General features: G+C 44.2%; 1 protein-coding gene across 1 annotated transcript in view; it reads right to left on the reverse strand.

Annotated features, from left to right (window-relative positions):
• The window catches only part of rhbdl1 (rhomboid, veinlet-like 1), a 38,642-nt gene that overhangs the window by 19,233 nt on the left and 5,221 nt on the right, over positions 1 to 14,188 (reverse strand). The window contains exons 2-5 of the mRNA XM_080473587.1: positions 11,534 to 11,692; positions 2,556 to 2,780; positions 1,450 to 1,598; positions 1,214 to 1,326 (exon numbers count right to left, since the gene is read on the reverse strand). Coding sequence (XP_080329713.1) covers positions 1,214 to 1,326; positions 1,450 to 1,598; positions 2,556 to 2,780; positions 11,534 to 11,692 — 646 coding nt within the window. The remainder of the gene's footprint in view (positions 1 to 1,213; positions 1,327 to 1,449; positions 1,599 to 2,555; positions 2,781 to 11,533; positions 11,693 to 14,188) is intronic.

Genomic DNA, 14,188 nt, shown 5'->3' on the forward strand with positions numbered 1-14,188 from the left:
CAGTGTACAATCTAAGTACTGTAAATGCAATTTTTAATACTTTTGATGTGGAAGAAAACTTGGTGTGGATTTAAAAATGTCCAAAATGGTTGAAATGAGAAGGAGGTTTCTGTCAACAAACTACGGAGCGCTGCAGTCCGACCCTTTAGCACTGTGACTCATTCTGCAGTATTCTGCTCGCTGGACTTTCTGCATATGTTGGGAACTTCTGTTCACATGGGCGGGCGGGCGAGCAGCCAGGACAAGTACATCATGACCATCGAACGGGACGTCGACGGGCGTCAAATAAAAGAAGATGAAAAGGCTGACAAATCTAGTAAAGGTGTAATAACAGTAAAAGGGTTATTGGGTATTTGCGCAGGAAGCAAAAGTCTCTTATAACACTTTATCTTAAAAAAAAGACAAAAAAAAACATCTTTCACATCACTTCATCCTGTTCAAGGTCGCAGGGAGCTGCAGCCAATCCCAGCCAAGTATGTACAGGTCTCCAGTCCATTACAGGACACACACACACACACACACACACACACACACACACACACACACACACACACACACACACACACACACACACACACACACACACACACACACACACACACACACACACACACACACACACACACACACACACACACACACACACACACACACACACACACACACACACACACACGGACTATTTAAGGTCACCAATAACTTAACATGCATGTGTTTGGACTTTAGGAGGAAACCCACGCACACACGAGCAGAACACGCAAACTCCACATAGAAAAGCCTGGCCGGGATTTGAACCCACAACCTTCTCACTGCGAGGTGAGAGTGCTAACCACTGCTCAGCAACAAAACCAGAAATGACACAATTCCAATAATCAACTGAGCATATAAGCAGATGAAAATGAAAACAATAATAGCAAAGGTAAAAATGTAATGAATTACTTTACTTATGTGACTTTTATTCCTTCTTAAATAAAATCCACCATTACTGTATTTTCCATTTAAATAAGGATGGAATCTATTCGAGAAAGTAAAACTGACCCCAGTCTCACATCAATCACCCAATAAAGCTTCCATTATCTGTACATGAGACATATTTATTTTAAAGAGTATATCAGTGTGCCTCCATTAACATTATTAGTCTGCAGACTTCCATACCTGTGATAAATACACTTCTACATACACATGCTACTTATTCACATACTACTGCACTTACCAGCCAGAACCCCCGCCATGTAAAGGAGACTTATTCGTAAGATGCCATGGACCATCTCTAAAGGAACGCCAATCATCAGCTGCAGCAAGGCGTTGAATCCCAGTTGCTCTAAGCTGAAGAGACGGACAAGAGGAAACAGGATTGAACGAAAAGGACACTGTTGGATTTGACAAGTCTGAGGAATCTCAATAAAAAAAAAAAAAGAAGCTCTGGGTAGCGGACGTTCTGGAACATACCCTACGTGCATGAACATGTAGCTGAAGAAGCGCCACACTTGCGCCCGGTGGCCGGGATGGTAGACCAGGGGGCTCTTCATGAAGTCGGGCTGGTAGGTCTGCAGCACCCACTTGTTCAGCATGATGCCGTAGCACATGAAGACGATGATCTGAAATGTAATCACAGAACGGTGAGCTGTCACGCTCATTACACACACACACACACACACTGCAGACTGCAGTCACAAAAGGTGGAAGCTGCACCGCAAGAGACAAAACCCATTGTGCTTTATGGGAAACACATGACATTTCCCTCTTTTCATTGGATTTCTCAGCTGATGCTCATTAGACTTGAAGAAACAATTACTGCTCGCAGGGAGAAAAAAAAAACAAAAAAACGGCACATCTGGTTCAATTCCATTAATTTCTTTTCATTGAATAATGACTCATTGTCTCTAAGAATTAAAACGAATGTGAACTGTTATTATCATATTCTCATTGTCATTACAGACCATTCAGCACCATTTGGAGGCGTTATAGGAGCACTTGGCTCTTTTGCTAAGAATGATGATGATTTCAGGGGAAATGATGACGCTCTTGGAAGAAGCTGCAGGTTATTTTCTGGCTTAATCTCTAACTATTCAGCTGAGGACCATAGGGCCATGAATGCTTGTGCTTTCTCTCTCTCTCTTTTTTTTTTTTGGTTTCAAATGAACATAATAGGTCAATTAATGCCACTGCGGTGGCCAGGGTGCACACTGACCTGGTTTCTAAGTTGTGTGCAAAGCGAAAAATCTGGCATGAGGTTCTGACTGAGAGTTTCAGCTTGAAGGGATGGCATTAAATGCACCCACTAAGCCCCTGACTCCCAAATGGGTTACCAGCTCATATCGAGCTCACAGTAAAAGCGTGTGATCAAAGGCAGAAAATCTTTTTAGTGGGTCTACAGCGAAAGACTGAGCCAACAGAGCAGTCTGAAGTCAGTTTTAGGGTTTGTAGCACTGACTTCTTCAGCCTTAAGAAAAATATTACACATCAGAATTATTTATAAAGTGGCTGATTCATTTATTTTTTCATCACTTCATGAGTAAAAAGCCACTGGGAAGCAGGTGGTAAAATCTCCTGACCTGGACGATGGTAACAATAGCGATGAAGACAGGCGGGGGACACAGGCGGTTTTGGTGGAAGTACCAGCGCCGGTCCGTCTCGCAGGGCAGGATCTCGTACGCCACATAGCGAACGAAGCGCTTGTACAGACCCAGCCCCGTCTCGTCCAGCAGGATCTCCCTCTGCAGCGTGCGGCGGCCATTTGCAATGGCCCGTCGGAAACTGCTGGAGCGTTTGCTGCTCATCTGAGGAGGCGATGACAGACATTCACGCATGAGCTCAGTGAAGATGTGATTCTGATGGACCCTGAGGAATGGGAGCTGTACACCCATGTTCAATTTGTGCTTACAAACTTTCTGTGATTATATTCAGTTGGATTATTCCAAATGATTTAGGCAAACGCCCAGGATACACGTCACTCTTATGTCTGCCTGTTAAAAATGCACTACGAGCAGCTGCCACCAGTTTGGTTGGATGAACATAAAGTACAGAAACCAGAAGAAACGTCGACATGTCTTCCCCGTAGCAGCTCAAAAACACACAAACCTACAAGTTATGTCTCACGTGATGTCCTGAATCTTGAATTCTACTTGAGCTTGATTTACTTTTCAGGCCAAGATACAGTCATACATCTGCCCATCTCTCTCTCGTTAGAGCACAACTTGTGTGTTTGTGTTTTTACACAAGGTTTTGTTAACTTTGTTCATAACAGCCGAAGCTGGGGGATGCACCAGTACCGATATCAGCATCGGGTATCGGGTCAGATACTGCACAGACTACTTGTACTCTAAAAAGTTCTCCGATACAACCCAGCGAGTACTCCGTGACGTCATGCTTCAACAACGTCGCTCGCAGGTAGACAAGAGCGGGAGAGATGTCTGCGGTTCTTTAATGTCAATGAGAATGAAAAACACAAGACAGACTGTAAATTCTGTTCTGCCAAAATATCAAGAGGAAGAGAAAGGTAGTTGGCACAACACCAGCAACGTCATCACCAGAGACATTTAGACCAGCAGAGTTAGAACGATGTTGCTCAGTAGTTTAACTGCTCAGTACGTAACTCTGAGCCATGCTACATGCTAAAGATGATTAAAGTCTGATTGATACACATTAACTGGAGCTGGATCGCGTGGCGGCACACAGGAAGCTCGGTCCCTGGGTCCACATCGACAGTGAGTCGATACACACTGCGCTATGTGTTCTGTAGACGCAGTCGTATACTGGAGCCTTCAGGGCTGTTGGAGGTCTGCGGAGCCTTTGCGTCACGTGGTTTGTGTATGGAGTATATATTAAGCTTCATGGCACTTAATAAGTGCTCATATTGGTATTCGTTATTGGTAGCTAAAGATTAGTACTCTAGTCCTTTACATAGAAGGCATTTCTCCTTTACTAGTTGAAGCTGTTTTGAGTCGAAGCTAAAATGCTAAGCTAAGCTGAGTCAGACTGTGGCTCCGTCTGGCTCCATATAAATAACTAATCTTTTCACTGTGTTTTAAATGCTGGAATACATTTGATTCATTTATTTATTTACTTGATTGCTTGAGATGTAGATAAGGTTAAAAACTGTTTTATCTTTGATGGATGAATATTTCTTTTTGCATGACTTCTAGTAAATGACCCGATGAGCCTTTTTCACCATATTCCTTTATGAATAAATGAGAAACATCTATTTGTTGCCATCTTGTCTAAGCTGACAGACTCTTTAACTTTAGGGAATCTGTACAGAGCGTTTCACACTCATTTCCTGTTATTTAAAAAAATATATATATATATTCTTTTACAAAAAGAAACTTGTTTCCAGGCATTTTATGAGCTTTACCGGGATGAACAAATATCTTCATCGCCAGCTGCTGAATCTCTTATTCCAGCAATTAAATCCCAGACTTTCCTCACAATAAGAGGATCAAACATCAGGAGAGGAGTTTGCTCTCACGTAATCTGAGGGAAGCTCATCAGTGTGACTAATCATCCTAAATATGGACGAACTAACATTCACCAAGTGCTGATTTCACAAGGGATAGCTGGCGAAAGGTAATGGCGTCTGGCGTGTGGGGATGAAGTGGAATCTCTTAAAAAGAGCATATCAAAGTAAAGCAGTTTGTCAGCAATATGATTAATCAGCATCGTAAAGCATCTCAAATTAGTTTTCTCCAACACTTACACAGTTTGTGATACAGAGACAAAAACAAATGCACAGAGTAACATAGTAAATATGTATGAGTGTCTGGATGGAGTATTTTATTCAAACTATAACATAAATCAACAGTAAAAACAAACCTAGTGTCAATTTTGTCAAACTGGATTCAGAAGTACATTTTCTTAATGCTTGAATATTTCAGTAGCTGCTAAAACATTAATCTCACTGCCATGTTACATGTTTAAAACCACCGACGATCGTGTTTGGTCTCACGAGAGATGACAGAACTGCTGCTGAATATTAATGATGATAAGAAACTTGATATACGACTGCTTTTTTTTTTTTTTCTTCTTCTTCTTTTCAGACAAAATGTCAGCGTGACTGAAGGCAGGACTGATTTCTGCTCAGACATCTTAACAAATGGGCTACTAAAGTGATTCTGCCCTTGAAAAGCAAATCAGTGTGTGTGTGTGTGTGTTCATATTATCACGGGCTCCAGGTTTAGTTAGTGTGCAGAGCCTCTGCAGGCCGACACCACCAGCTCTCAGTGAGCTCTTCAAGAGAGACTGAGGATGAAATCTATTACTACTAATGCCACTGCTTTGACAGGCAAGGCAGAACATCGTCCGGATAACACAACAGAGGAGTTCCTCTTTACTGGTTACTACAGAAGAATACTGTTTGCCGGTAAACAGCAGCAGGAATCCTTTAGCATCAATATCTGTATTTCCTTACAGACGGCACACGTGCTTGAATGAATCACAGGTCAGACTTATACCTTACATTTGGTTTAACTCCAATGACACAGCTCATATGAATCAAAATGTGTGTTTAATATTTGACTCCAGGAAACATTACACATGAGGACAAGGAGGGACTCTGGGCAGCAGCTGCTACTGTTACTTGCATAAACCCATAACAGCAGACCTTATGTGCTGGATTCCTTGAATAGTAACTGCGGACAATATGGCAGCTTCATGAAAACCTCTGGAGGGGTTCTTATAGGAAGTCAGCCCCACCATTAAAGTAAAACCATTCGCAATTCATTAGCCAGGTCCTGCTGCTTGCAAACTCATTATAAGTCCACACAGCAGGGGGCATAGGGAACCAAATTGTAGGTCAATATCTATAAAAGCTAATGAGCTAAACATAGTAGAGGACAAAGGCTGTAAATAAATCAGCAAATAAGGAGAAATCACAAATGGAACAGGATATATATATATATATATATATATATATATATATATATATATATATATATATACATACATACTTTTTATATATACTTTTTTTTTTTTTATAAAATCACTACAGGAACAAGAAAAGGTGCTAATCCCTTTTGGAAGTTAGCAGAGCAGGATATGGTAACTACCCTAACTGTGGGTAATTATGACAGTGGTGGCTGCACGGTGAGGGCGAGAAGGGCCTGTTGCAAGGCGATAACAAGAATAATATCGAGCTGGGCTGCTGACTTGCCCCACGTTTAGAAGAACTCATATTTAGAATGGAAATCAGGTCTAGAAAATGCAATTATACTACACTTGAAGCAGCGGGTGAATGAATGCAAGAGGAGAGGAGAGACATTAGAAGACAGGGAGGGAGAATTAAGAAGGGAAGATTAGATGTCTTCCCTGGAGAGTTAGATTTACAGACTCAAGAGGCTACCAGTGGACAGGAAAGGTGAGACACACATGTTCTTCAAACTACTTAATGAGCAATTAAAGTGAGTAAATATGTTCATTTGAAGGCTCTTTCTTCTCCTGCCAAATCCAATCTGTAAACAAAATGATAATTTCTGACTTTATCTATTACACCTGTTAATCCTTGGCACCCGCAGCCTCACAACTCCATTCTCCTTCTCATTCACGCCGCCTCTGTGAAGACGCCGTTAAGCGAGACTGTCACTGCGCTTAACGCACCTCCTCTGACATGCAGGACCGCCGCCTCTGAAGTGAGCATTAGCAGCCTTTTGAAGTGACGACAGGAGGAAGACGGCAAACAGACAATACGGCGCGCACAAGCAGCCCAAACTCCAGATAGCACGCTGAGGGGAAACGACAAAGCACGGCGCTCAGAAAATCGCGTCACATCAGTGAAATGTCAGAGGAGGGGAAAGCCTCTGACTTGTGCATCAGTAACAGTGGAAGTTCCCTGATGAGGGGACGTCTGGCAGGGAATGAAATGATGCTGAGGCCAAAGGCACAAATATAAAGATAGTATTCCCCTTGAGGGACTGCTGAACGGGCTAAACTGACAACTGTGTGTGTGTGTGTGTGTGTGTGTGTGTGTGTGTGTGTGTGTGTGTGTGTGTGTGTGTGTGTGTGTGTGTGTGTGTGTGTGTGTGTGTGTGTGTGTGTGTGTGTGTGTGTGTGTGTATGAGAGAGTGAAACAGCCAGGGCCTTTCCTCCTCCTCTTGGTAGCTGCATGTCGCCTGGTGCACAAGCTGCTCCCAGCTCTAGTCAATTGTCCTTGATGGATTAATTAGCCACACCACACGGTCAATACATCACAGCACAATCTAATTAGTAATAACAATTAAAAAAAATGTGCTATAAAGGCCATTGAGGTGTCTGCATTGCAGCATACAGATTCCTAAACTATTGTGATGTGGCTTAAGCTGGTGACCGTCTTGGAATCCCTCTGGACGTGGCACGCAATAAAAGACTGATCGTGGGTAAAACATTAGAGAATTAGAACGGCACACCTTCGCCATCACTATCATGATAGCCGTTGGCTCATATCGACGCTAACTAGGCTGTCAGGTAGCTACATCGCTATGTGAAACACTGAGCAGGGAGCGTCTCCATGGCAACAGACGCTGATCACCTTTGAGCTCCTCCCATCTGCTTTGTATGGGACATTTCGGCGTGTATTTTGGGTATTTATTCGGAAACGGTTAGCCATTAATACCCCAAAATCGATCCTTGGATGATGAAAACTGATCCCTGAAATTTTCATGCAATTCGGATCAGTAGTTTTTGCGAAAAGTCGGTGCTTTCTTGTTCAAATCTTTTTAAAATGACAGTCCAACATATTTTGTTTTCCTGCAGCAGTTTGTGGTCACGACCTTCCTTCATGGTTTAATCATTGCCGTACTAAAAAGTCCAAAGCAACAGACCCTTCACTGGAGGACACTGAGGCAAAGTGCATCACTTTTAGGAGGCAATCCATCTGATTCAGAAAGCCTTGACTGGAGTCTGGTGTGACTCTGATCTGCGTCGCTGGAGAGACGCACCGTGAGCGCTTAATGTGACTTAATGTGACTTAAGATGAAAACCTAAAGTGTATCAAACACTTTGAAAGCATAACTGACATTTCAGGAGTCAAACACAAACAAAAAAAGACTGGAGTCAATCTAAAGCTTAATTTGTTTGGTTGCACACAACTCAAATGTTTCTGGAACGCCACCTGCTGGGAGGAAAGACCATTTCAGCACATCTGAGCAAACAGGGTAAGACATGGAACCAAGTTCTCGAACTTGAACAAAGACAATCTCCTTTTCCATAATCTTTCACACACGCCTTCTACGCTTATAATTTCCCATGAATGGCAGCCATTTTGGATCTCAGCCAAACATGAGCCCAACAACGGCATACTTCCATACTTCAGGTACACAGCTGAAATTCTCTCTTTAAAGAAACTGATACGTGTGATTATACACAAAGGAACATATCAGGCTCAATGGTGACTCGATTTTACCCTTCGGCTCAAAAAAAGTGGAAGCCCGTCTATCGCAGTCTTGTCACCCGCAGACGTGTTGACGTTGACGGCGTCTGTTTCTCTCAGGCTGCTTTTGACAGAAAACAGAAAGCGTGGAAATGTGTAGCAGCGTGTACAATGTGTGTGGTTTAGTGCACAAGGTATTGTGCTGATTAGCAGTCAGCTACAAACCAATACTCTGAGTGTGTGTGTGAGTGCGTGTGTGTGTGTGCTTTCCCAAGGGAGGCTTTAGCAGAGTGTTACTTATTCACCCCTCTGGCTGAACTGATGGAGTTCTCTGGCTAAGATCGCCCGGCATGAAAGATGGTTTGAACGTGAACGATGTGCGAGGCAGTCTTGTTGTTGCGCACGCACGAACACACGCGCACGCACGCACGCACACCCCCAGACACCAGAGAAGCTGTTGCCTAACGGTGCGATTCAAATGCATTTACACCCACTGAGGTCGGGAGAGGCGGCGCGGCTCCCCGGCTGCAACATTCACTGAGTGCATGTCGAACAACAAATCAGAAAAATGTTGAACACAGCCATTAAGAGACACAGCTGAGAGAAATCTCACCAGCTTGTGAGCCGAAAACATTGAAAATGGACGGCGTCAGCGCACGGACACAGATTCACACCTCGCAGGGTTCATGGTAATGTGGACCTGGGTGTTGCATCTTCCGCCGAGGCCAAACCACAAATCAATACACACACCTGACATCTGGCAGACGCTATGATATGATGACTCCACTGGAATTATGACTGCGTGTCACTCTTTAACTGTGTCAAGATGCTGATGACGGTCATGCTGTAAATATGTCACAGTTACAATTATAGTGACAGTTATGAATCAGCCGTGTGTGTGTTTTCACTCTATGGCTCTTTATTTATCTGCATAACCAGCTGGTCAGATGTACTTTTCTGCATTCACAACACAATCCTATCACCTGTGAGACAAACCTGATAGTGGCCCACCACTGCTGAATGTGGATTTTAATACGATGAACTTATGAACGACTGTGGATGTAGTCTTGTTTATGCTACAACATTTGAACTGATTATCAGCAGTTTAGTAGGGTGTGTGTCCCCGTTCGCCCCTCAGCCAGCCGGGATCGGCTCCAGCGCCCTGTGGCCCTATGTCGGATAAAGCCTGATCAAAGATGGAGGGAAGGATCCGTCCTTATTAGAGGAATGATCTTGAATATATTCATGGATTCATTCCACAGCCAGTAAATCTGACCAAGATACAAAGATATAAATAGAGATAGGCAAATTTGAGAAAACAATGACTGATCCAAACGTTTTCAATAAGGGATTTAGAGAGGAAGGACGCAGCGAAAAGAAGAAGATGAAACTTGAGGTTCGTGGTGAAAAGCAGAAGAGTGAAAGGAGAGAAAAGCGCTGACAGTATTCACTGGTGACCTGGTTGAAAATGTCATATTAGGCGCCACACGTCCCCGTGGCGTTCTGGATCTCATCCAGGAGAACAGACCTGCAGAGCGCACGCTTCGCATGCTGCACGATGTGGGGCCAGATTCACGTCAACGTTCAAATATCCCCCAAATTACTCAGCAAATCTGCACTGGCACTGCTCATGTGTATGAATGAGAGTCTGTCTGCGTATCGGGGAGCCGGGGCCGCAGTGAGACAGACAAAGAGGAAGCGGGTGACTGCATTAATTAATGATAGACTTCTTCAAAGTGTCTGGATGTATGCAAATTGTATGCATGTGCAGAGCGCAGTGCATTCTGTATGCATTCACATGTGTCTATCAGGCCGATATTTAGAATCAGACCTGGGGGGGGGGGGGGGGGGGGGGGGGGGGGGTCGATATCTGTGTGAGGCTGGGCGCTCTCAAATTACCTCAGATTACTTCCTGCTCCTACCAATGTCGGGCTAATCGAAGGTAATTTGCATTCGGCTGATGGGCAATTTTGAAAGTGTGTCCCTGATGCTGTTGTTGGAGAGGCAGCTTTTTCTTTTCTTGACCGAACATATGCTCGCAAGGAACAAAACAAACAGAGAAAAGAAGAGAATGAAAGAAGAGCTGAAATACGAGGGGTTGTGATCGATACACAACAGTGGCAGACTGAGGTGAGGCTGCAGGGAAGTGAGGAGAGTAAGGAAGGAAGACGCACTGGAAGAATGATGGCGGAAGAGAGCTGCCCCTCTCTGAGGAGGGCCGATGTAAAGGAGAGGCTCCGCTGTGGGAGCAGCACCTCTACAGTTATTGCTCTGTAGTGCCAGAGACCTCGGCACCGGGCCCAGCTCCAAAAGAAGCAGCCGGATGCGGCCTTCATTACAAACTATGAGTAACACAACACAAGGGGACAGAACGCGATAAGAGAGAAAAGAAGGGAGACAGATAAATGACGGAGGAAAGCAAGAGAAGGTGCGAAGGAGCTTAAGGAAGTGAAAATGTGCCAGGAATTACATTGCATGGAATTAATCACGGTGCTTACGCTCATATTGTGCCACGAGCCACTGGAAGGTGCTCATTAAGTGCTGGGAGACACTTTTCACATATGAGGCTCTCAATACGTTTCAAATAGGAACACAATGCAGACAGATGAACGCCAGGGAGAAATAAAACTAATAAACATAGAATGATGAGCCTAAAGAGGACGGAGGAGAATATAATAATAATCTATCTGCTTTTTTCAACAACAGTAAAGAATCCAATTATTTTGCACGGTATCCGTTTTTTGGAACAAACAAACATTAGAAAACACAAATAGCAGTTTACATTATCGATCGAGTCGTGTTTAATGAATTACTAAACCAATAGTATGCTGCAACATTGAATTGTATTACTGCCCCCAGGATAGAAATGCATTCAGACATATGAAATAAAACACATTGCTTTGATACTGTCCTCCGTCAGCTCAGTGTGGGTGTTTTCGACGACCCGCTCTGCACAGCTTGTGAGGTTAAGCGTCAGGATTTACTGACACATTAACTGGAAAGATTGATCCTCCTTTTGTAGGACAGCGACCTGAATGGTCGAGTCAATTTTCTGCAGAGCTTGCCGACTCTGTCTGGATCAATTCTGTAACCTTTCTTAAATTCAGCAACAAAAAAAAAAAAAAGATGTGCGATACGTGAAAATTTGCGCATAACATAAAACATGTTGCACTCCCGCTGCATTACTGCACTCACCAGCTCGATGAGCTCCTGGTAGCACACCTGTCCATCTTCGTTGCTGTGGACGAGGGCTAACAACATGTCCAGCTTGGATGGGTCCAGCTGCAGCTCATGGTGCTCCACCAAACTGGTGAAGTTCTCCACTGCGATGAAACCGGTGTTCTCTGGGTCCAGCTGCAACAACAACAGTCGGCGGTCAGACCTCTGGGATCAAAACTGCGTGAGAACAGTTGCATTGCACCGTTACACATTCTTTAATAAGCGGCACTGCAGAGATGATGTGTGAGTTTTCCTTGGAGGAGAATGCGTCAGGAAAAGACAGCGGAGACATAACTACAGACACAATGGATAGTCAAAGGCAAATGAGAGCTTCCTGGGATTACGCCATAAGCCTCACACAGTGACACCGGTATTAATTAAACGGTGATTCCTGTTCAAAGGCTTCGAGAGAAGCAGAACTGCCTTAAGAGAAAAGTCCCATTCAACCACATAGAAGAGCAGATCTGTCAAAACACAGCAGCAGGATGGTTATTGATGACGTTGGGAGCAGCCTCAGCTGACGGGTGAGTATATCATCGCAATACAACGTGACCTGCAGTTTCCCTGGAAAACAAAGCAGTAAATGAGGTTGACTTCTAAGTATCATATTTCTTTTTGTGTGTGTGTGTGTGATTCCTTCATGAGTCCATTCTTTTCTATATTCTGCACCTTGCAGTGTGTTTTCTTTTTTTTTTAATAATCACCACTCACTCAGTGAGACCAACAGCCCAATGGGTGATTACTCCTCATGCCAGGACGCCAGTGCTGCTGCACATAATTGATTTAAGGAGGAGTGTGTTATAGTGGCTGTGAGCAGTTGGCTAAAATAGAGGCAAGCTAAAAATGGCATGTAAAATATAGGGTGTGTTTCTGTACTTGGTTTATGTATTGTGGGTTTTTTGTTTTTTGGCAGTTTATGTACTTGCTACTTGATTTCCTTCTCTATTTTATCCCTTTAAATGTGATTCAATTGCTCTCCAATGAAGTGTTAATTTCTCATGCCAGCCACCCTTAATGCTTCAGACTATGTTTGTGAAAACGCGCCCGAAGACAAACTGAAGCAGCACGAAAAAGGCCACATGGGAAGAGTCCTTGCTGCTTCTCATTTGACTGCTTCCTGACTGCTAGCACGGCCTCATTAGGTCTAGGAGAGTAAACCAACAGCCTCTGGTTGCCTGAGGGAGGAGCAAGCTTTCAGACATTGCATCAGTGTTTAGTCAGTCATGCTGGATCATTGTTGTCCATGTCATGAGTCCAGGAGAAGAATCCTGTCTGGGCTGCCTAACTCTGGTCGCAATCTGCTGTGATGCGCTGAGACAAAGACATTACGCCGGCTGCATGCGGCTGACGGCATTAAACTGGGATGCAGCGTGTCAGTCTCTGCAGCGGGAGGCTCAAAGCTCGAAGCTGCGCTGCTCAACAATGGCAGAGAAGATCAATCAGGGAATCCATTAGTGTGAGAGCGCTTCTCTGTGTGAATATGTTTACTGTATGTGCTGTGTCCCACTTTGTGGCGTTTCAGAGTCGTAACAGAAGCATATTTGTTAATTTCACTGAATCATTATTTTTTTTTCACTCCCATGATCACTCATGTGTCAACTCACCTGGGAGAGCACAGCGGAGGCAGGAACTAATCGGTTAGTTTTGATGATGCTTGACTCAGAACAAGTGTCTCCCCACTGCTGGTTTATGGAGTGAGGATTTATGATACTTTTACAATTTTGCATGAACTCTCACCAGCAGCGGGAAAACTCTTATACACACAACGAGCACTGTGTACACATCCCAGGAAAAACCCATAGACTATCCCCCTCCGGGTCTTTGTCCCTCACACATCTCACAGTAATCTCGACACACAGCTTAGCTAGTTGGCTGAACTCAACCGCCAGCGATCAGGAGGCAGTTTTATAAAGCGGGTAAAACCAAATTTGCGGACAAAAAGGAACTAAGATGGAAAAGGAAAGCAGCCTCACGTCTATTTTTAGATAATCCCCTTAACTCTGTGCTCCATGGATGTTTGTTAAAACATGGCCCTATTCTTCCCTTGAGGAGAATGGAGTGAAATGGTTCAGATACCTCCAGTGTTTGTGATGCGTAGTGTAACAGGATGACATGAAGGGAATACAGGGGGAGAACAAGCACACAAAAGAGAGACGGCAGAGAGGCGAGAGGTAGAAAATGAGACAAGGCGAGGGAGGGGGGTGGTTTGTGGCTTGATAAAATGAAAGGAATGAAAAATGATGAAATTAAAGTGGAAGGAGGAGATGGTATGAGAAGAGAGGCGAGAAGAACGGAGAGAGGAGAGGCAGGGACGGAACTGAGAGGCTCAAAGAATGAAAATGGTTTGCGGGTGTCTGGCGTACGCCTGCTTGCCTAACCCAGCGGTCTGCCAAAGAATCCTCTTCTTCTCTTTGCTATAAGAGAGCTGTGACACACTCCAGCGCTCTGCATCCATTTGCCACAGAGGAGAGATAGATCAGATTCTAATGTGCTCCTGGCTCAGACCGGGCCGACAGGGGGAACAGAGAGCCACACTGGGGACGTCTGATTACTGTCAGCCTCCATATGTCAGCACATCACTATGCTACACATACAGCGGTAGCGCAAACACGGCAGAGCCGCACTGTATAT

Source organism: Lipophrys pholis (genome assembly GCF_963383615.2).
Source record: "Lipophrys pholis genome assembly, chromosome: 1".
NCBI lineage: Eukaryota > Metazoa > Chordata > Actinopteri > Blenniiformes > Blenniidae > Lipophrys > Lipophrys pholis.